The 22,165-nt window shown below is 46.9% G+C and overlaps 1 protein-coding gene across 1 annotated transcript in view; it reads right to left on the bottom strand.

Annotated features, from left to right (window-relative positions):
• MYO16 (myosin XVI) overlaps positions 1 to 22,165 on the bottom strand; it is a 527,889-nt gene that overhangs the window by 202,707 nt on the left and 303,017 nt on the right. The window contains exon 17 of the mRNA XM_042255055.2: positions 411 to 522. Within this exon, the coding sequence (XP_042110989.1) occupies positions 411 to 522 (112 nt within the window). The remainder of the gene's footprint in view (positions 1 to 410; positions 523 to 22,165) is intronic.

Below are 22,165 nucleotides of genomic sequence, written 5' to 3'. Positions count from 1 at the left end.
AAGAGTATGTTTCAGCTTTGGAGGTATTTGATAATTCTTTAAGAATTAAAAAAAAAAAAAAAGAAGCATAGTGTTCAAGAAGATAGTTTAATCGAATGATTAGATTACTCTCCCAAGTGGTGCTTGGCAGCAGACAGCTCCTTCCGTCTGCCATGTTTCTCGACTCAGCCAGTGCGAAGTTCTTATCTGTTTCGCTCACGTGCTCCCTGTGGGAGAAGGTCTCAACCGCCTTCTTGAGGACGGCAGCCCATCTTCTCGGTACCCTGCGGCCCTGGGCGTAATGTTTGCTCACGTCTCTCTCCCACTAGCATGCAAGCTCCACGAGGCAGAGGAATGTTTTTGAATGAATAACTTTTACAAACTAGCAGAGGGTTGATTTCCTCAGTGGAATATTTAACCGCATGACTCACCAAGTTACTGAAGCCAATTACATTCAGAGCTTGTTTCAAAACAGCAAATTTCTCCCTGTTCAGGGAACGCTCTGCTGTTGATCTATCTTCTCTAAGGGTCTGGTGCAAATACCTGTGAGGAGGAAAACCACACAGTTTTATGGCTTGGCTTGTCAACAAACCCCAGTGGTGAAGTCACTTCAGCCCTGTCTGGTCTCCAGAATAATGGACATCACCTGGACATTGTGTCCCTGTATGATTTATACGGCTTTGGTCCGTAAGAGCACATGCTGTTTCCGGAAGGAAGAAAGGAAGGTTCTTGTTGTACCAGAACGTATTTACACTGTTTCCCTTGGTTCTCACTTGAGTGGCTCCCCTCCTCAGAGAAGGTCACGAATACTTTGTGTATTTCATATAGAAATCTAGCAGATTCTACCCCATGCTTTGTAATTCGTATTTGTAGTCAAAATTTTAAATTGAGAGCAATCTACGATTTCTTCTCGTCAATATCTTTTAACTACAAGGTGGATGATTAATTCATGGATTTATTCCTTTCGTTCAAAAAGCACAGAAAGGACAAAAGAAGTTGACCGTGTTAGTTGGTCAGTCGTGTCTGACTCTTTGCGACCCCATGGACTGTAGCCCGCCAGGCTCCTCTGTCCATGGGACTCTCCAGGCAAGAACACTGGAGTGAGTTGCCATTTCCTTCTCCAGGGGCTCTTCCTGACCCAGGGATGGAACCCAGTCCTCCCACATTGCAGGCAGACTCTTTACCGTCTGAGCCACCTGGATAGCCCTAAGCACAAAGGAATCGCCTACCAAATACACAATACTAACACTTCGGGATACAAAGAGCTTATCCCTGGAGGCTCAAGAACAAACACAGTGTGTCCAAAGACAGAGACAAGAGACAAAGCGCGGCTGTGATGCAGCATGGAAGCAGAACAACAGAGAAGGCCTTGGCCTGTTTGCAGGAGTGCAGAAAGGGAACCGGGGGAACGGCTGTGGGCCAGGACGAGGCTTTGGTTTCAAGAGCTGACGTTTGAGTAAGGATCGCCCGGGAAATCCGAGATCCACGGTGATCCTCAGAATAACTGGCACTATGTGCAAAGGCACACAGGCAGGATCCCATGTGGTGTGTGTATGTTGGAAACTTGCACAGGTCTGCACAGTCGGAGCCTCTGGCGAGAGGGGCCGAGGGTGATGAGGCCAGACAAGGAGCCAGAGCCCTGTGCGTCCTGCAGAAGTTTCCGTGGTGGCGTGGAAGTGGCGGCTGTCCCCAGGGCCTTGAAGCAAAGAAAGATTGGCGGTGCAGGAGGCATTTCCCCGCAGCCCAGTGAGGTGGCCTGGAATTAGCCCTTAGCAGTTGTAGTAGTTCAGTCGCTCAGTCGTGTGTGACTCTTTGCGACTTCACGGGCTGTAGCCCGCCAGGCTCCTCTGTCCATGGGATTCTCCAGGCAAGAATGCTGGAGTGAGTTGCCATTCCCTTCTCCAGGGGATCTTCCCAACCTGGATCTCCTGCATTGCAGGCAGATTCTTTACCGACTGAGCTATGAGGAAGGCCTGGGAAGAGATGAGGCAAAGAAATGAGCCGGCAGGTCTAGGGAGACCAACAGTGAAGAGAAGCAAAGGAGATGGAGAGGCAGGTGGGCGAGAGGAGGGCTGGCTGTTCACAGGGTCCGTGGTGGGTGGGAGGAGAGGCGTCAATGACGCTTTGTAAGTTTCCGTCTGGGGAAGCAGGGTGGAGCAGGCCTCATTCAATCAAGGGGGGCTTCTCAAGAGAAGGAGTGCGTTCTTGAGAGAGAAAGACAGAGTTTATCATAGCTGTGTTTGTTCACTTCGAACTACTTGCTAGAAGTTCATGTGGTGTTCCAGGAAATAATCGGCTATAAGGGTCTGAAATTCAGAAAAGTCCAGAAAATAAGCCCTGGAAGTCATCTACACGAAGACAGCTAAAATCACGGGAGTGGATGAGCGCCCTGGAAAGAAGACGCCCACATTTTACGGATGAAGATAGAGTTGATGGAGAGGAGACTGTAGGGGCAAGGAGCGGGGGAGGTGGCAGGCAGGTGCAGACTCTGTCGGTGTGGACGAGGGGTCTGAAAGGCCTTCTTTGCCCTTGACCTTGGCTGGGATGGGGGTTAACGTGAAACAGCCCACCGGATGGGGTGGGGAGTGGGGAGACCTCAGGAGGCTTTTACAGTGAGGCAGAAGCACGTTCAGACTGGAGGAGACGCAAAGACGGAGAAGGAGGTGGAAGAGGAAGGAGAGGGTCTGGACTCGGAGCCCCTCGGCCCAGTGGAAGGACGCTGCCTTCCCCACATTTGGGTCGGGCGATGAATACCGTCCGCTCACCGGACATCTCAGGGAGCAGAGGGACCTGCTCATGGCCTCAGTTTCTCTAGGACGGAACGTAGTTGAGGTTTAGAGGATGAGGGACAGTGGACTTGAGGCATGGACTGAGCATCTGAGCCACTGGCTGTGGACGAGAGACTCTGTGGTCAAGCAGAGCTTCCAGGTGGTGCTGGTGATAATGAACCCACTTGCCAGTGCAGGACACACAGGAGAGGCGGGCTCGACCCCTGGGTCGGGAAGATCCGCTGAGGAGGGAACGGCAGCCCACTCCAGTATTCTTGCCTGGGAAACCCATGGACAGAGGAGCCCGACGGGCTACAGTTCACAGGGCCACAGACAGTCAGATACAACTGAAGTGACTCAGCAGGCATGGAGCCGAGCAGGGAGACACGGGAGGTTTAGTGAAGCAGCCGAGGACCCTGGGGAGCTGCTGGCCAGCTTCAGCGGGGCTCTCTCTTTCTCCGAGGACAGGCGAGCTGGGGGTTGGGGCCTTGGACCAAAAGGAAAAGGTCACAACAACCGTGTTAGCAAGGGGTTGAGTTAGGATGGTGGGAGCCGTCTGGCCTAAAATTCACAAAATTCTAGGAAGCTGTAACCAGTCTTGACTCTCCTGTTCTTGCAGAAGTTTTCCATCCATCTTTGCTGGTGTCATCTTCTCTTTTCTGCTTGTAGCATAGGCTAGAATTCCATTCAGAGTGGTTACTTGACATCTTGTAAAGGGCAGTTAGCTCTCCTTAACATTACAGAGTCAAATGTGCAAAACACCAGGGTTCCTTTCCACATTCTTGCAAGTTAATCAGCTAATAAACTCCACCTATGCAGAATTCAAATATTTCTTTAAACCTCAGCATCTCCCACTTTGTGTATCTTTATGGTGGGAACTTACGGCAGCTCTGACCTACTCCATGAAGCAGTTAAATTCTGGGCAGAAGGAACCGCTGGAGTTAATCTGGGTAATTTAGACAGGGCTATTAAGCCTGTAATGGCTCCTGAGAAACCAGATCAAAACTGGGGGTTTTCCAGGGCAGCTGACTGATGGCAGGAATGATGCTTGAAGACTGCGTTTTCCTCGATAATCAGAAAACTTGTTGGTATGAGGACGATGCAAAAAAAAAAAAAAAAAAAACCAAACTAGATAGATCTCAGTGTCTTCTATACAAACTTTACCATCCTTCTGCTTTCCAGGAAGGCCAAGGTTGATTTCACTAGAAATACAGATCTTTACTTAACAGCCAAACTCTATCTTAAAATGGGAAGGTTAGTATCAGGAAAATCAAAAAATTAAAAGTCTACATTTTAGACATTAAAAGTACTTTTTTTCCCTTTGAAATCATTTAATAATGAAACCGCACATAGGGCAGGAGTTTCAGCAAGCTCCAGGAGATGGTGATGGACAGGGAAGCCTGGTGTGCTGCCGTCCATGGGGTCGAGAAAGAGTCGGCATGACTAAGTGAACAGCAATGCCACACAGGACAGAAGAACCCTAGAAAAATACGCCTGGTAAAACACTGCAACCAAGAACACAGCAGAGCTCTATCTGACCCTTTCTGATGACATTTTAAACTTTTATTACCTATAAAATGGAATAAAAGTAGGTTAAATGAGAAATTAGAAAAATTCATTTCTCCTTCATGATGACTTTATGTTAATTAAATAAGACACTCTGTGTGATCTGCTTTCTAAACTCAGATTGCAATGTACTCATAGAATAGGAGCATTTCCTGGAAAAAAAAATGTATCTTGCATATGTGGAGGGCTTTCTCAATGTGCTTGGTCAGTAATGAAGCCCTTTAACAAGATATAAAACTAAGTCAAACGAAATAAGGAACATTTTGAGAAATTACAACACACGCTATTAACCATGTAGAATATTTTAAACTGCAAAATATACTTGTCTGTTTGCCGACAGAAAAACGTAATAAACAGATAAAGAGATCATAATGTTCACTTCCTGATCACTTTTCCCCCCAGTGTGACTCACTTGAAGGTTAACAATCACATGTGTGTTTCCACGTGGTTTTAACACTTGAAAAGAGGCAAGGATGACTGTGGGCCACGGTTGGCTGACGTCCCTGCAGACCAGGCTCACTCCGTCGATGCTTTCCCCCCAGTCTCAACACTGTGGTTGAGACCCACCCGGACGAACCTGCGCAAGTGTTTCATCTGGTAGCTTTGGACCCTGTCATCTATTCATTGACGGTTCCACACGTCAACTACAGGTTGGCACGCGCCAAGAGGCTTTGCCAGCAACTGGACAGCGACAAGCAGGAGGGCATTTGCCATCTGCCTCTGCGGAGATCGGCCTGTACTGCTCCAGCTGCGGACCTTCGACACCCCCGCGGGGAATTCAGGGTGGAGAGGGAGGCACTCTGTGCTCCAGGGAAACTGGTGGAAGGCATCTTCAGATGGATAGATGTTTCTGGGAACTGATTTCGTGATCCCAATCCCCGCATATCTCCTCAGATGTTGAAGCGCACTGAATCCCTTTGTGGTGACATCAGCTCCTCGTGACTAGCAGAAAAGCATTTGTAAAGTAGGCGCTTGATTGCATCGAGCTCCCCCTGCACCGAAATCTCATATATGGACCTTCCCCAGTGCCTCTCTGGAGCAGCCTCTCAGAGCGAGCTGTGGTGCTCTCTCCCCAGCGGCAGTCCCCATTTTGCACCAAATAATAACTCACAGCTCACTCGATGCGTCGGTTCCAGTTGGCACACAATTCCCGGTTTTCAGATCTTGGAATATCAGCCTTCAGGGTCTCTCATGGCATCTTTTATGTCTTGAACACCATGTTCTGATAGCTCAAAGAGCCTGCTTTTACCATCTCCTCCTAGCTCGTACAGAACTCGGGACAGTAACGCTTGGCAACACGGAGACGTGTGGTCAGAAACATCAGCGACGCGTCATTTGTGGAACCAGAAACCGCTGCTGTCTTATTTTCAGAAGTTGACAGATCGGGGATGCTCCAGGTGTTGTTCCCCACAGAGCAGAAGATGGTGGCATGGAGGCTGGACCGTGTTGACAATAGGTGGGTTGATACTGCTTGATTAATTGGACTCAAAAGGAAAGGCGGTGAGAACTGAAAACACGTGTCAGACACTTCCCTGGAGGCTCCAGAAGCACTTCCATTCATCTTCAGATTGATCCTGAAAGGCAGAGCTATCGCTGTGCCCATTTGTGATACGAGGGAACTGAAGCGCGTTTACGATGTCCAAGCCAGCACCTGGCCGCCGGACAGCACCCTCTGTGCCGACCCCTCTGTGTGTCTCAGCTCTCCTCTGAGGGGCTGGGAGGAGAGGGGAGGCTGAGCAGCACCACAAGGCACCTTCCTCAAGTTACAAAGTGGCTTGAAAACGTGGGGGAAGGAAAACGAGACGTGGAATTACTCTTATACATGGATGGGTTTTAAACAGAATGCAAAGTCTCACGAGGTTTTAAGATTCCATAGGATAGTTTATGATTACTCGATTCTGTCTCAGCTCTATACGTGTATTACAGGCACAAAACGGAGTAGCTGAGCAGGACCCCATGGGACCTTCCAGGGACAGACGCCCCTGAACCTGCCTCTTGTTTGTGGGCAAGTCTTCCCCAAATTCCAAAGAATAAACTTAATCAGAGAAATGAGAAAATGCAGGAACAGAGGAAAACAGTCAAGTAAGACAAAATTATAATAGCTTGATGGTTATGCAAAGAGTGCCTAAGAACTGATGCCTTCGAACTGTGGTGCTGGAGAAGACTCTTGAGAGGCCCTTGGACAGCAAAGATCAAACCAGGCAATCTTAAAGGAAATCAACCCCGAATAATTATTGGGATGACTGATGCTAGAGTTGAAGCTCCAGTATTTTGGTCACCTGATGTGAAGAGTGGACTCATTGGAAAAGACCGTGATGCTGGGAAAGATTGAGGGCAGGAGGAGAAGGGGGCAACAGGGGATGAGATGGCTGGATGGGATCACCGACTCAACGGATGTGAGTTTGAGCTACTCCAGCAGATAGTGAAGGACAAGGGAGTCTGGCATGCTGCAGTCCATGGGATTGAGAAGAGTTGGTTGGACACGACTTAGCAACTGAACACAATAATCATTAAACAATGATTAATGATTAAACAAAGCCAAGGACCTTTAGTTCCTCCTCAAGAGCTACAGACACTATTCTTTAGCCATGTCCTTGAGCTGTTTTGCAGATACTGAAACCCCCACCAGCTGGGAGAAGTAAACTATATTCTGCCCTCAACAGCTAAATTCTATTCTATATATAGACCCCAGACAGGCTGGAACCAGAAGGTTGCTGATGGTGGCTCCTGAGGATGGTTGCTTCACCACCAACCAATCAGAAGACTGTCTGTGAGCTGATCACACACTCTGCAGCCCTCTAGCTCATTCAGTCTTCAAAGGCTGATCCCTGGCAGTCACTGGGGAATTTGGATCTAGTGAGCTTTAGCTGCCTGGACGCTAATGGAATATAGCAACGCCTATTTCAGTCACGTGCCTGCGACTGGATGAACTCATTTATTAGTTCCAGAAAAGAGTTCTGTTTGTTTGGGGTAGGTTCCTTGGGTATCTCCCCTCTCCATTGTTGCTTTTTATATAAAGCATGATGGTGATTTATTCTGAACAACTAAGTTTATAAATCTCATTTCTAAGGACCAGGATGAGAAAAGCACATCTGTACCAAAGAAACAAATGACTTTGTTTTCACTCACATTAAAAATAATAGCAAACCAGGTGAATAGGTGTTACAGCTGGAAGGTACAAAATCCCGCTCGGCTTTGAAAACCTTTTCTTGAAGGTTTTCATTACAAGCTAAATTTAAGATAAGCCAGTAACAAGAAATGTTGACTTGTGCTATTTCTAATCACCTGTTCCCTCGTTCCGACCTGCTGATTGTCATGACAAGGAACAGTATTCCAGGAAAGCGTCTTCTAACGCGGGTCAAAAATCTTGTTTGTGTCTGTGGTGTGTAAACGCCTGTGAGTGTGTGAGTGAAGGGTGTGTATGTGTGTGTATTGATAACTTATGCTTTGCCATAAAGGAACACAGATTCTGGAAGACATTTCCTATGGGTAGAGGGGCAAATGCAAATTGCTAATCCCCCGGTATATGGCACCACTGAGACAAGGGGGATGGAATTCAAGGTGGCAGTGGTTTGATCCGAGTATCAAACAATGACCTTTGGCAGAAGCAGCAGAACTTCAAGGGCGTGGCACCCCCCGGGGCACCTGCACCTGCTTTCTCAGAGCCCAGCCCGACACAGCGCACCGTAGCCTTGCAGCTGGTGGATGAACGAGAAGTGCAGATGTGATGTGCGGCGCTGCCCATCAGTCAGCCAAGGCACACTATACGCATCCGAGCTCCAAGACGCTGAACCTTAACAGCTATCCCCACAAAAACAGAAATGATGGTTATGGGAGGTGACGGAGGTGTCAGCTAGCACTACAGCCACATCATATTTCACTGTATAAATGTATCAAACCAGCACATTGTCCAGCGTCAACCTACACGGTGGCGCCAGTCTCTCAGCCGTGCCTGGCTCCTTGCAGCCCCATGCACTGTAGCCTGCCAGGCTCCTCTGTCCACGGGATTCTCCAGCCAAGAACACTGGAGTGGACTGCCACTTCCTTCTCCAGGGGACTTTCCTGACTGAGGGATCGGACCCGGGTCTCCTACCCTCAGGCAGACTCTTCACTGCCTGAGCCACCAGGGAAGCCCAAGCTCACCACACAATGCTGTATGTCAATTACATCTCAAAAATTAACTGACTTGATTTAAAAACACAAGAACAAACAGAAGCAGCCACCCTGGCCGTGCTCATCCGAGCTCCTGGTTCTGCAGACGGGGGACGGCTCTTCTGCGCCTGCAGGGGTGCCCAGCACACACGCCTCCAGTGGAAACACTGTAACGCGGGTCCCTCCTTCAGACCACGTGCCTGCCCCTTCGCCGGGTCTGGGCTCACAGACCACAGAAGGTGTTTGATCTGCCGCATAAACAACAGAAGAACAATGTCTTCTGACCGTGGGCAAAGTTGCCTTCTACTTGGGGAAGTTTAATATGTAAGCAGAAACCAGATAAGGCCCAAACCAGACAGTCGGCATCAACAAAGACAGCCCTGTTTACCAGCTGATGGAGGAAGACGGCAGCGCGCTCCTTCCTGCTCACCCACCCCCACCCCACTCCTCAAAGGAAATTCTTTTCTTGACTGTTTTAAAACTATCTGGAAAGTATTAACCAATTTTAAATCCCCCCTCCATGGAATATGAATTAGATTTTTTTTTATTAACCGCAGGTTCAGATCCGTAAATCTCCCCCAACCAAAATGTTAATATATTAGCCACAAACTGTTTTGTTTGGAGAGAGGAAACTCTGCCCGTGGTCCTAGGAGAAGAACAGAATCCGTTTAATAAATTACGCATTCAGAATGACTTCGGGTCTTGTGACATTCCCAGAATAGTTTGTCCATATTTTTCTCATCAGTCAGAATATTTCTGCAAAACATCTGGTGGGACAAACTCTAAACTCTCACCATCTTTCCAACGGCGGGGGTTGGGGGGCGGTTGGTGTGTCTCATAAAGTCGTTTAGTTCTTGAACACGGAGGTGGAGGCACAAGAACAGAGCAGCTGCCTCCAGCACAAAGGGTCCAGGACACGGATCTGGGGGTCGAACCCCAGGCTGCAATCTGTCCCCAGCCCTGTGTCTGGAGGGGACTCCTTCCTGCCAGCAGAAGGGGCGCCCTTTCCTCCTCGCAGAGACATAGAGGACCAGCAGTGATTACAGGGATGACTCAGTGAAATGGGAAGAAAGGGAAGTTTTCGCTCAGAGCTGGTGTCAGGGTCTGGCCTTTATGAACCTGTTTAACTCGCCAAGGCCCAGGGGGGCTTCCATACTTCCCCCAGGTCCAGGTCACAGCAGACCAGCTCAGGTTCTGCACGTGGGGAGGGGCAGCAGGTACGTCTGTATTCATCTGGCTCGCTTCAGGCTGAGCAGGTGCAGAAGTCCTCCTCGGGAAATCTCACCAAAAAGCTTTGTGTAGGACCATACCCACAACACTGCGGTGAAGGATAACTCAGACCTATCCCGGGGTTGGAAATCCTGCCTGAGGTTGACACCTGCATGGAAACGCCGGTCACCTGTACGTGTGCCAGAAGGTGACACTCCCGCTCATGACCGTGCAGGGACGGTCACTGCTGAGGCAGGGCTTGCAGTTCTGGGGCCCGCCGTGGACTCACGCGGGTGTTTGTGCAAGTGACCCATGTGACAGCGAGGCGCTGCTGGCTGCTGTGGCTCAGTCGCTCAGTCGTGTCCAGCTCTTTGCGATCCCACAGACTGCAGCTCGCCAGGCCTCCCTGTCCTTCACCATCTCCCAGACTTTGCTCAAACTCATGTCCCTCGAGTCGGTGATGCCCTCCAACCATCTCATCCTCTGTCGTCCCCTTCTCCTCCCGCCTTCACTCTTTCCCAGCATCAGGGTCTTCTCCAATCAGTCAGTTCTTCCCATTAGGTGGCCAAAGTATTGGAGCCTCAGCTTCAGCATCAGTCCTGCCAATGAATATTCAGGACTGATCTCCTTTAGGATGGACTGGTTGGGTCTCCTTGCTGTCCACGGGAAGAGTCTTCTCCAGCACCACAATTCTAAAGCATCAGTTCTTTGGCATTCAGCCTTCCTTATGGTCCAACTCTCAAATCCATACGTGACCACTGTAAAACCACGCTGCTGCTGCTGCTAAGTCGCTTCAGTCGTGTCCGACTCTGTGCGACCCCACAGACGGCAGCCCACCAGGCTCCCCCGTCCCTGGGATTCTCCAGGCAAGAACACTGGAGTGGGTTTGCCATTTCCTTCTCCAATGCATGAAAGTGAAAAGTCAAAGTGAAGTCGCTCAGTTGTGTCCAACTCCTAGCGACCCCATGGACTGCAGCCCTCCAGGCTCCTCCGTCCATGGGATTTTCCAGGCAAGAGGACTGGAGTAGGTTGCCATTTCCTTCTCCAGTGCATAAAAGTGAAAAGTGAAAGTGAAGTTGCTCAGTCGTGTCTGACTCTGAGCGACCCCATGGACTGCAGCCCACCAGGCTCCTCTGTCCATGGTATTCTCCAGGCAAGAGTACTGGAGTGGGGTGCCAGTGCCTTCTCCATGTAAAAACCATAGCTTTGACTATAAGGACCTTTGTCAGCAAAGAGACCACCAAAGGCGAGTCTTTGAATTCCACCAGGGGGAGCATGCCAAGGAGCCGCCCCTCTGGACTCAAGAGCCTGGGTGTACAGGCGAGTCCCCCATCAGATCAACCTTCCCAAGTCTTACTGGCATCATGTCAATGCTCTGCTCAGCTGAAACTTTCCCCTAATAACAAAGCCTTGTGCCTATTTTCCAGCCTCCCCACAACACTGCTCTGCTCACCAGCCCCTCACTCTGTCCTGTTCCTGGGGCCCCCACTGGAGCTGGCCGCCAGGCACCTTGACATTGACCATCTGCGCTCGGGAGCAAACACCCAGATTCTCTTCCAGCTGCACCCAGGTGCCCAGGAAGATTCATCGAACAAAAAGGCTGACCCTTCCAAAGGTGAGAGGGGTCTCCTCGCCTCACTGTCTTCTATCTCTAGAAGATAGAGACAGAAGTATCTTCTCCTTCTTACAAACCAGATCCGAAACATCAGCTTTTTCTTGGGTCTCGAGCCTGAGTGCTTTTGCCCTGGAGCTCAAGCCACTGCCTCTTCTGGGGCTTTAGCTCACCCTCGGCAGTGCGGGGGACTTCTCAGCCTCCATATCTGTGTGAAATCAGTCATGTCTATATATGTGAGTTTCCCTGGGCTCAGCAATAAAGAATCCACTGCCGAAGCAGGAGACAGGAGTTTGATTCCTAGGGTGGGAAGATCTTCTGGAGAAGGAAATGGCAGCCCATTCCAGGATTTCTGCCTGGGGAATCCCGTGGACAGAGGAGCCTGGCAGGCTACAGTTCACGGGGTTGCCAAAGAGTCAGACACCACTCAGTGACAAAGCAACAGATATGTATATGTGTGTGTATATATGTGTATGTATGTACACACACACGTATATGCGTGTCTATTACATACGCACACACATATATGATATACACAGAGAAATTTATTCTCCCCACTTTACTTATTCACACATTAACACACCTAAATAGTAAACAGTTTTCATGTAACATCTACAACTTACAGGTCATCAATTTGACTCTTTTTGGATAGAGATCACGACACCCATGTTCCTGATGCAGATTCTTCTAAAGTCTCAATCAGTGCTGACTGGGAGACTGTTTCCACACACACCTGAACATTTCCAATGTGTCTCTGGGTTTTCAGATACCCCTGCTAGGCTCTGTTCATACCTGCTAGGTTTCCAACATGCCTGTGAGAGGCCATAGGTAACTGGTTGATACAGAAGCAGTGAACAGAAACTCCACTTTTTTGTTTGATTAGAGCTTGGCAAAAGAAAGAGAAAAATAGATGCCGTAAAACTCAATCCTTCTTTCATCAGAAAAAACCAAACCAAAGAAAACCCCAGTGATACTACAGTGAAGAGTTTCTTCGGGTAATATTCTAGTGAAAAGGAGCTTAGGGTAAGGAACAAAGATACAAGTACATGATCAGAGGTGACGCATCTGCTTTAAATTCTTTAAGGAAGGGCAGAAGGGAGGTATGGGGAAATGGATGGGAGGGGAGAGGGAGAAAACAGAACATTTCTATACAGGAGAAGAGTTCACTTCATCAGTTCACTGGCCTTTCTGGATAACGTAAGTAGACAAATAGCACCCTTTCTGGAAAGCAGTGCACGTCCAGAGCAGGCAGAAAGACACCCATCCCGTGGGCAGAAGCTCACTGCCCTGGCGTCAGAACAGCATCGAAGCTAGAAGGTCTCTGTCATGTGAAAAAGAAACACCAGGCTCAGCCTTCCTTTTCAGCAAGCTGGGATTTTTGTAAAGAAGTTAAAATGAGTACGGTCAAAATATGCTACGTCCGTAACTTTCATGAAGATTTTTTTTTAAAAAGTTCAGGAAAATCTCAACCACAATACCTTATTAAAACGCAGGTAATTCATTAAAAAGTAATCTTGCCCAAGGTTAAGTGTGCAACCAGAAGATTTCAGAAATGAAATATTAGAACTGCTTATCCCAGGAGAGATTCATAAATTAAGCTAAATATTCCAGTTTTTCTTTCTGATAATATCAATTCTCATTGAAAAGCTAAATAAAATTGTTCACACACACAAATACTCCTGTACTCATAACTGACCCTAATGATGTCGAGAAAAAGGGGATGGCAAACGAGCTGTCTAGTCCGAGCCCTACTATTCTATTGTACTTTTTTGCTCTTAGCTTTGAATATTTTCTAGCAAAATACTTCTGCTGAACCTGTCCTTGTGATTACAAATGTTCTACATATTTTCAATAAAAGAATATAAAAATACAGTATAATATTCTAACACGGAATTTAAAAAGTCAGAGCCAAGATCATCTAAAGGGAAAATGATTGGAATTAAGTCCTTAGCACTCAACATGAAATGTTAACATATTCTCAGTTCAGTTCAAAACTTCTTTAAACTACTCCAATATTTCCACCTGAATGCTAAACTTGAACTACTTATTAGTGACAACAAAACACTATTCCCAAAACAACCAAGTGCTTGGATTAAGTCCAGATAAGTGATCGCTGTGAGCTCCCCAGTGTTGCACTGTGTTTTTAGGTCAAAATCCTTCTATGTGAGAAAGGAACATTTGCAGAAAAGGCCCAGGCATGTTGCCTAACTGCCATTATTCCCTGACACTGAAAAATTAACTGAAAGTCAAAAGTGCTGAAAACATTATTATTGAAGGTGCGAATGTCGTGCTTTATCTCTTTATCTCCAGGTGCAATAGCCTAATTGTGACATGTCAATACGAGAAATCCAGGAAGTTATACAAGCATACTAAAAAGCCACCGGTTATGCCGAGAGGTGTAGAATCAGTAAAAAAAATAAAATAAAATAAATTAAAAACTAGTTTTTCCAAAGATGGAGGCTGGAACCTTGAAAACCAGCAGGCGTGGCTGTTTTGGCCATCACACGCTCATCCATCTAGAGCAACAGTTCACATTCCCCTTCAACCCTCCTCTCCAGCACTGAAGACATGAAATGAGGCTGCGGCCCAGCAGAAATCAGGCCCCTCTTCTGCTATTACTACGACCATCACTGTAGAATCATTCTTTGTAGAAATAATTCGATAGTTTTCTAAACCAGTTCTACTCTTGAAAATGTTAATAAGTAACACTTTAAAGAGAAATATGACAAAGCGCAGATACATCTTCCCTATCAGACTTACTTTAAATTTTCTTATGTACAAAACTGCACATTTCCTTAGAAATAGATTTAAATGGATTTGGGGTACTGTGGATTCTTTAAACATTCTGGAAACATTCTAAACATTCTCTGGTATCTTCTTTCTGCCCAATCTGCTGCTTCTAACAACTTTAGTTTTTATATTTCAGGTGTGAAATATAAAGAGAGTCAACCCTTCAAGGAGTTAGCCCTAACTCTCAAGTTTTCTTGAAAATAACAGGCTCCAAAACTAAGAAGATTTATATCAGTAGGTCTTTCCTTCTGATTTGTTAGAAGACATACAACTTAAAATTGGGCGGGGCGGGGGGGCGGGGGAGGTAAGGCAGAATTAAATTACGGTTTCCCAGGGGGCTCAGTGGTAAAGAGTCAGCCTGCCAGTGCAGGAGATGTGTGTTCAATCCCTGGGTCAGGAAGATCCCTGGAGAAGGAAATGGCAACCCACTCTAGCATTTCTTGCCTGGGAAAGTCCATGGACTCAGCAGCCTGGTGGGCTACAGTCCATGGGATTGTGAAGGAGTCAGACACAACTTAGAAACAACAGCAGAATTAACTTACACAAATTAACTAATAAAAGTTAGAAACCACAGTTGTCATTATTTGAAAACCGAAGAGTGATCACGGCCTATTTCCCTGCAGCGATGAGTTTGGGAAAGCTCTATTTGAAAATCAGGTGGCATGGCCTCCTTCGTTCTTTCTTCTTTCTTTCTCGTTTTCCTCTCCTCTCCAGGAATGATGTTCCTGTCCCAAGCACAGCGGTAACAGAGGAGGTGGAGGACAAAGGAAAAAGCATCCAGGATTATGTTTCATCTGTTCTGTGCTTTGTTTTGCTTCCTCTGGCTTCTAACCTTAATCAGCTGATTTGCTCACAGCTCTAAATTTCCTTCTCACTTCCCACTAATCTCCGTTTTCAGATAAGAAATCTCTTCCTGCTGAAATTGAAAAGCTTCCACTAAATGGAATCAATCACACTATCAGCCAAAGATAAATCAAGATCCATTTGAAAAGGTCAGATAAAAGCAGGACGTTTACAGTGTTGATGATGCTACATTTAAACAGCTGCACTGCATGCTTATAATGACCTAGTTCAGGAAATTGCTGTGAAGTTTAATGATATGTTACTAAGTTACTTTGCACTTCAGCAACCTCCATATATTGTGATGTGAGCCTAGTAAATAATATTCTGGTAGCTAAAGCAGAAATTTAAAGGCAACATTTTATCAACCGTAATTTAATTTGCCCAACATCGGATGCTAAAAGTGCAGTGCTTACGTTTGGACAACGGGTACTCATAAAAATGTGCGTATACTTTTTCTTTGGGGGCCAAAATTTCATTTCTTTCACTAGATGAAAATTTTTATCATCACAGCAAATAAGCTGAGCTTTGTTTATGCATCAATTTATTCTCTGTTATCATCAGATGTTTGATTTAATACCAGTAATGCTTTCTTAGGCTTCCTAGGTGGCACAGTGGTAAAGAACCCACCTGGCAACCCTCTCCAGGATTCTTGCCCACAGAATCCCATGGACAGAGGAGCCTGGCGGGCTACAGTCGGTGGGGTCGCAAGAGTTGGACTGGACTTAGTGACTAAACCACCACCAGTGGTTAATTACTAAGTCTGGGAGGCAAGCCAGTATTTGAAAAGGTGAATATTTTGGTGTTTTGAATCGTGAAATACCCCTCCATGTTTCAATCAACAATTGGCTTGATCAGAAGGTCTCAGTGTGAACTTCAATTAGTAACAGGATCAAATGTGAACAGTTCTGAAAACGCACTTTCTCAGCCTACTGTCTAAGAGGCTTTATCATCTTGGGGATTCTTTAAACATTAAAACAAACAAACAAACAAACAAAAACAAAAAAAAAACCTCGTCTAAGGGAAGTGAACTTCGAAGTACTACAGACACTCAGAGGAAATGTGCTTGTAACAGCAATTCTATATGATGCAAGACAAAGAAAAATTGTCCAATAATAGAGTTACTGTTCGAAACAATAACGAAGGATTAAAAAAAACCCCTCTAATCAAAGATGAGGTAAAACAAAGCACTTTTCATGAGATACAGGCCTCTTAGCCACACTGGCGTTCCTTGAAAGTGAGGAACAGATTATTCTACAGATTCAAAACACAGTCTACGCCAGTCTATGTCTGACGCAGGATGCAGCATGCTTGGGGCTGGTGCATGGGGATGACCCAGAAAGATGTTATGGGGAGGGAGGTGGGAGGGGGTTCATGTTTGGGAATGCATGTAAGAATTAAAGATTTTAAAATTTAAAAAAAAAAAATAAAATAAAATTCACTGAAGTATAAAAATAAAAAAAAAAAAAAAAAAAAAAACACAGTCTATTGATGCCAGTTAGTCCACAAAACCGATTACTGCATTTATGCATAATTAAAGTGACTTCAAGATATGAAGGAAATTTCAACGTTAGTTGAACAAAATTAATTTGCTCTGAGACAAGGAAGTATGTTTGTAGTACCCAGGGCAGTAAAACATGGTACGCTAATTTGGAATTCATTAGAACTTTCGTGGCTACAGTGAGCTTTTCATGTCAATATCTACAGGAAGGGGGTTTCAATTCAGTCAATGTTTGGGAGACATCTTTTAAGAAAATAAAAGGGCAAATGCATACAGCTGTCCATTTTCCGGCTCCTTCGTGTGTATCTGTGGCTCAGTCTTTCCAAGGGGCTCTTCTGAACACGGGACAGAATTCTTCTCTGCAGATGCTTTCCAAAGAGGGAGGGGCAGGGGGCCACTGTCTGTCCATCTTCGGGTCCCGTCTCCTCCTACACCTCCAGGGACCTCCCCATTCTGGCTGCCGCGTTCCTGAAATGCGTTCACCCCTGCGGATCCCGCAGATCCAGTTCTGCAGCCGACCCCGGCCCAGAGCCCGTGCTCTGGGAAAGCTGTGTCTGTGCCGAGCATCTCCAGCCACGGCCCCCACCGAGGCCCCAGGACGGTCCTGCATCCTGGGAGGGGGCTCGAGGTTAGTAGAAGACACAGCCGGTGATTCTTCCTGGGAACAACTCTCTTCTGTGTAACGCAGGTCAAAAGGTGAGTGCATGCCTGCCAAGTCGCTTCAGTCATGCCTGACTCTTTGCAATCCCATGGACCACGGCCCACCAGCCTCCTCTGTCCATGGGGTTCTCCAGGCAAGAGTACTGGAGCGGGTCGCCGTGCCCTCCTCCAGGGGATCTTCCCGACCCAGAGACCGAACTGGCATCTCTTACGTCTCCTGCCTTGGCAGGTGGGTTCTTTACCCCTAGCGACACCTGGGAAGCCCTACAGATCAAAATACTTGAATTCATTTCATTCTTAAAGAATTCACTGTGAAGAATACCTCGATACGCTATCAGATTTATACCCAGTAAACCTCAGCCTCTTGTGTACCTCAGCCTCTTGTACACCTCAGCCTCTTGTATACCTCAGCCTCTTGTACACCTCAGCCTCTTGTACACCACAGCCTCTTGTATACCTCAGTCACATGGAAATGTGTGCGTTTTGAGTGTTCATGGTCTCTTTTTATTACGAATGTATTTTGCAAAGGTTATCAGCAAGAAATGATTTCCTGGTGAGGGTTTACAGGTAAGACATGTGGGTGATTTTACCGAGCCAGTGCATGGGATGGAAGGGATGATCCATCGTCACTGCAGGATGTTCTATTTACCGTGAAATATTTAAACAGGTGGGAGAGTGCAGTATTCCAAGGACACGCTCTTCTGTACCCGGACACACACACACACACGTGCCATATTATACATGAGCCAACCACTTGTCAACAGCAGCTTGGGGTCATTATGTGTCACGCTCCCCAGAGCCTTCTATTGACATTGATGTTTTGAGCACTTGTCTTCCTATCAAAGAGTTGGATTAGTCTGTCTAAAAGCTAAAGCTCTGGACTAGCTGGCTCTGACAATATTCCCCAAATAAGTATAGAAGTGTTTAGAATCTGCCCAAATATTTAGCTGCAATCAAATTTAGTAATATGCATTTCTTGGGTGCATATAAACATGCGTTCAGCCACACATACACGTCAGCACGATCTATTCGACATACATAGATTGCTCATAAGTCTTAAACCTAAAACCACTATTCACTCTGGATTTGTAGTGAAGGAAGAGACCCTTCATCTCTCCAAAAAGGCCATATTTTAAGCTGGTGTAAAAGGAGTTGTGGTTTTGCACTGCTGGACATTGCCATTTGATATTAGAATATATTCTTAAATAAATGTGGCTGTGTCATGCATCATTTTAACGCACGTTTCTCACTTGATGTTTTTCTGGTGGTGACTCATTACTTGCTGTCTATTTTATATTTATCCTAGACTATAGAAGTGATGTTAGACAAAAGCAAATTCAAGTGAGTTTTTTTATTCGAGTTCAAAATGGGTTGTTAAGCAGCAGAGACCACTCACAACATCCAGAACACATTTGGCCTGGGAACTGCTAATAAACGTACAATGGAACGGTGTTTTGCAAAGGAGATGAGAGCCTTGAAGATGAGGGGCGTGATGGCCAGCCATCAGAAGTTGACAACGGCCAGCTGAGAGCATCATCAAAGCTGGTCCTCTTACGGCTACACGAGAAGCTGCCCAAGAACTCACTGCCGACCACTCTGTGGTCTTTTGGATTTGAAGCAAATTGGAAAAGAGAAAAGCTCAATTGGTGGGTGTCTCGGGAGCTGACTGAAAATCAAAAAACTGTCGTCTTGAAGTGTCATCTCTTATCCTACGAGACAGCAGCGAACCATTTCTCAATATGATTGTGATTTGCAATGAAACTGGATTTTATATGACAACCTGGCGGCGGCCAGCTCAGTGGTTGGACAGAGAAGCAGCTCCAAAGCGCTTCCCAAAGCCAAATTTGCCCCCAAAAGTGGTCCTGGTCACTGTCCGGTGGTCTGCTGCCAGTCTGATCCGCTAATTTTCTGAATCCTGGCAAAACCATCACATCTGAGAAGTATGCTCAGCAAATCGATGAGATGCACGGAAAAGCTCAACGCTGGCATTGGTCAACAGAAAGGGCCCAACTCTCCTCCAAGACAACGCCTGACTGCATGCGGCACAATCAGCGCTTCCAAAGTTGAACAAGCTGGGCTACAAAGCATTGCCTCGCCTGCCATCGTCACCTGACCTCTCGCCAACCGAATACCAGCTCTTCGAGCACCTCAACAACTTTTTGCAGGGAAAACGCCTCCACAACCATAGGAGGCAGAAAATGCTTTCCAAGAGTTCACCAAATCCCAGAGGACAGATTTTTATGCTACAGGAATAAGCAAACCTATTTGTTGTTGGTAAAAATATGTTCGTTGTAACGGTTCCTAGTTTGATTAATAAAGATGTGTTTAAGCCAAGTTATAATGATTTAAAATCCATGGACCAAAACCACAGTTGCTTTTGTGCCAACCTAAATATATCAGTAGTGAAGAGCACCTCCTAAGTGCATGTCTGGGACCGTAAGGACCAGATAAACTGAAAATCTAAGTAAGGAGCGCTCCTTGGCTCCCCAGAGGCAGCTGTGGCCTGAACCTCAGCGTTCACAGGGACTTTGGTTTCTTCTGTTAACCAGGGGACTGAGGTCCACGTGGGAAGGAGAATGTAGTTTTGGCCCTAGATGTCACACAAAGCCAGACAACCCAAAGGCTGCTACCTCAATGGAAGAAACGCCATTAAAAAAAAAAAAAAAAAAACAAAACTCATCCACAGACACAGACAAGCAACACAGAAACACATCTGGGTGTATTCTGGGAGGGCAAGCTCACTCTACAGAAGCAACAACCACAGACAGACCTTTCTTGGTTTCAGGGGTTTACAGGCAGGCTACAGGTGCCCTTAGGGCATTTTAACTAAGGAATTAGCATTAGAATGGTCCCGGGTCTTAAAAGGCCCTGAGCATTGACCACAGCCAGAGACACTCTAGCCTGCAGTGGTCCTCAAGGTCTTGCCATCTGGGAAAGACCTGCTTTCGTGGAACACTATTTTTCCTACAGATTAGTCGGGGGTGGGGTGGCGTGGGGATTGGGGACGACTCAAATTCATTACATTTATTCAGTTCGGTTCGGTTCAGTAGCTCAGTCGCGTCCGATTCTTCACATTTACTGTGCGCTTCATTTCTGTTACTATTACTCCAGCTCCAGCTCAGAGCAGCTGGCATTAGATCCTGGAGGCTGGGGACCGCTGCCCTACAGGGCTAACCCTTGGCCCAGGACTCTCCCAGCTTGGCTGCCAAGGGACGCCGAGTCACACCCAGCCACACCCAAAGGACAAACACCAGGAGGCGTACGCTTCCCTGAGCGGCTGTCAGCAGATGTGATAAACAGCAATACCAGAAGCTTGAGAGCTTCAGGTAACACAATGATTGGTTACAGACAGTAAAGCAAGCACGTCGAAAACAAATAAAAGAACTGGAAATATGAGAAAAGAACAAGAAGCAGCATTCAGGAAACGCAGATTTGAGTGCACCTCTTAGAAACGGGGGAAATGTCACTGAGGTTAAAACGCACGGTATGCCTTAAACATCCGATTAATAACGGCTCCGAAGGAGCACGTAAACCATGAGAAAGCAGACGTTACTAGAATGAAGCACAGAGAGACGCAGAGACGGAAAACATAAAAGGAGTCGGGGAAGAGAGAGAAAATGAGAAAGAACAGCATGAGAGGGGGGTCACTCCCAGAGACGCGGGCCAAGAATTTTTCAAACTTGGGAAAATATGCGCCTCTGATGGTTTGCAAATCGAAGTCTCAAGCAGAATAAACAAAACGAAACCTACATCTAGAATCAGTGGTATACAGTTAGAAATCCTGTACACACCAGCATGCACACACATTACAATGTTTATTTTTTTTTATCCGTTTGATCTCACACCTATTTTGCACTGAGGATGGTGCCAGGACCCAGAGGCATTAAGCTGCTGAAGTCAGGCTCCCAAGTCTCAGAATGCTTGCTTCTTTGGCAAAGACAGTGATGCAGTCACACAGTATATATAACCTGCGATGAGCTCCACGGCAGAGATGCGCTCCACGGCAGAGATGCACACAGGACATACTGGGGTTTAGCAATGAGAGGCTACACGTGGTCCTTGTCACCATGAAGGACCTTGGAAGGAGTCAGGCAAAGTGTCAAAGGATGGAGGTGCTTGAGACGAACTTTTAGAATGAGGGTGTTTTCTGTGAAGAAGGAAGAGTATGAAGGCTTTGACTCACCCACTCCATTCACTCACCCACCCACTCATTCATTCAGACACTGGTTAATGCCCTCCTTCACTTGGCATCCACTGAACCCACTCAACCAGAATCTTGCCACCGGAGGACAGAAGAATTGGTGGGAACGGGGAGGAGAGCAGCTTCGGCAGGACGAGATAAGAGACGTGCGCACATGGCTCTTAGGCAGAGCAGAAAGCTGCACAGCAATGATTTCAGATTTTTTTTTTTCCATCATGAAAACTTTGACTAGGAACCTTAAGGGATTTCAGTGCACAGGGCAGGGAGGACAGAGACGCCCAGACGCTCAGACGCGGAGGAGAGTGTGCACGTGTGAGGGGGCATGAGAGTGTGTGTGTGTGTGGGTGTGCTCACAGGTCGACCCTATGAGTCATGTGAGTGGGAATGAGAGTGTGTGTGGGTGTGGGTGTGCTCACAGGTGGACCCTATGAGCCGTGTGAGTGGGTATGAGAGTGTGTGTGTGTGTGGGGGGGGGGTTGTGCTCACAGGTGGACCCTGTGAGTCATGTGAGTGCCTATATAGAGTGTGTGTGTGTGTGTGTGGGTGTGGGTGTGCTCACAGGTGGACCCTATGAGTCGTGTGAGTGGGCATAAGTGTGTGTTCACAGGTGGATCCTGTGAGTCGTGTGAGTAGGTATGAGTGTGTGTGTGTGTGTGTGTGTGTGTGGGTGTGCTCACAGGTGGAGCCTATGAGCCGTGTGGGTATGTGTGTGTGTGTGTGTGTGCTGACAGGTGGACCCTGTGAGTCGTGTGAGTGCCTATATAGAGTGTGTGTGTGTGTGTGGGTGTGCTCACAGGTGGACCCTATGAGTCACAAGTCTGTGTTCTCAGGTCTGCATTTTGTTTGCTAGGTCACGCTTACTCACAGAGATCTTATGCTTCAGCAGC

This window comes from Ovis aries, chromosome 10 (assembly GCF_016772045.2).
Source record: "Ovis aries strain OAR_USU_Benz2616 breed Rambouillet chromosome 10, ARS-UI_Ramb_v3.0, whole genome shotgun sequence".
In the NCBI taxonomy this organism is placed as follows: domain Eukaryota; kingdom Metazoa; phylum Chordata; class Mammalia; order Artiodactyla; family Bovidae; genus Ovis; species Ovis aries.
This window is presented reverse-complemented; position numbering and strand designations above follow the sequence as displayed.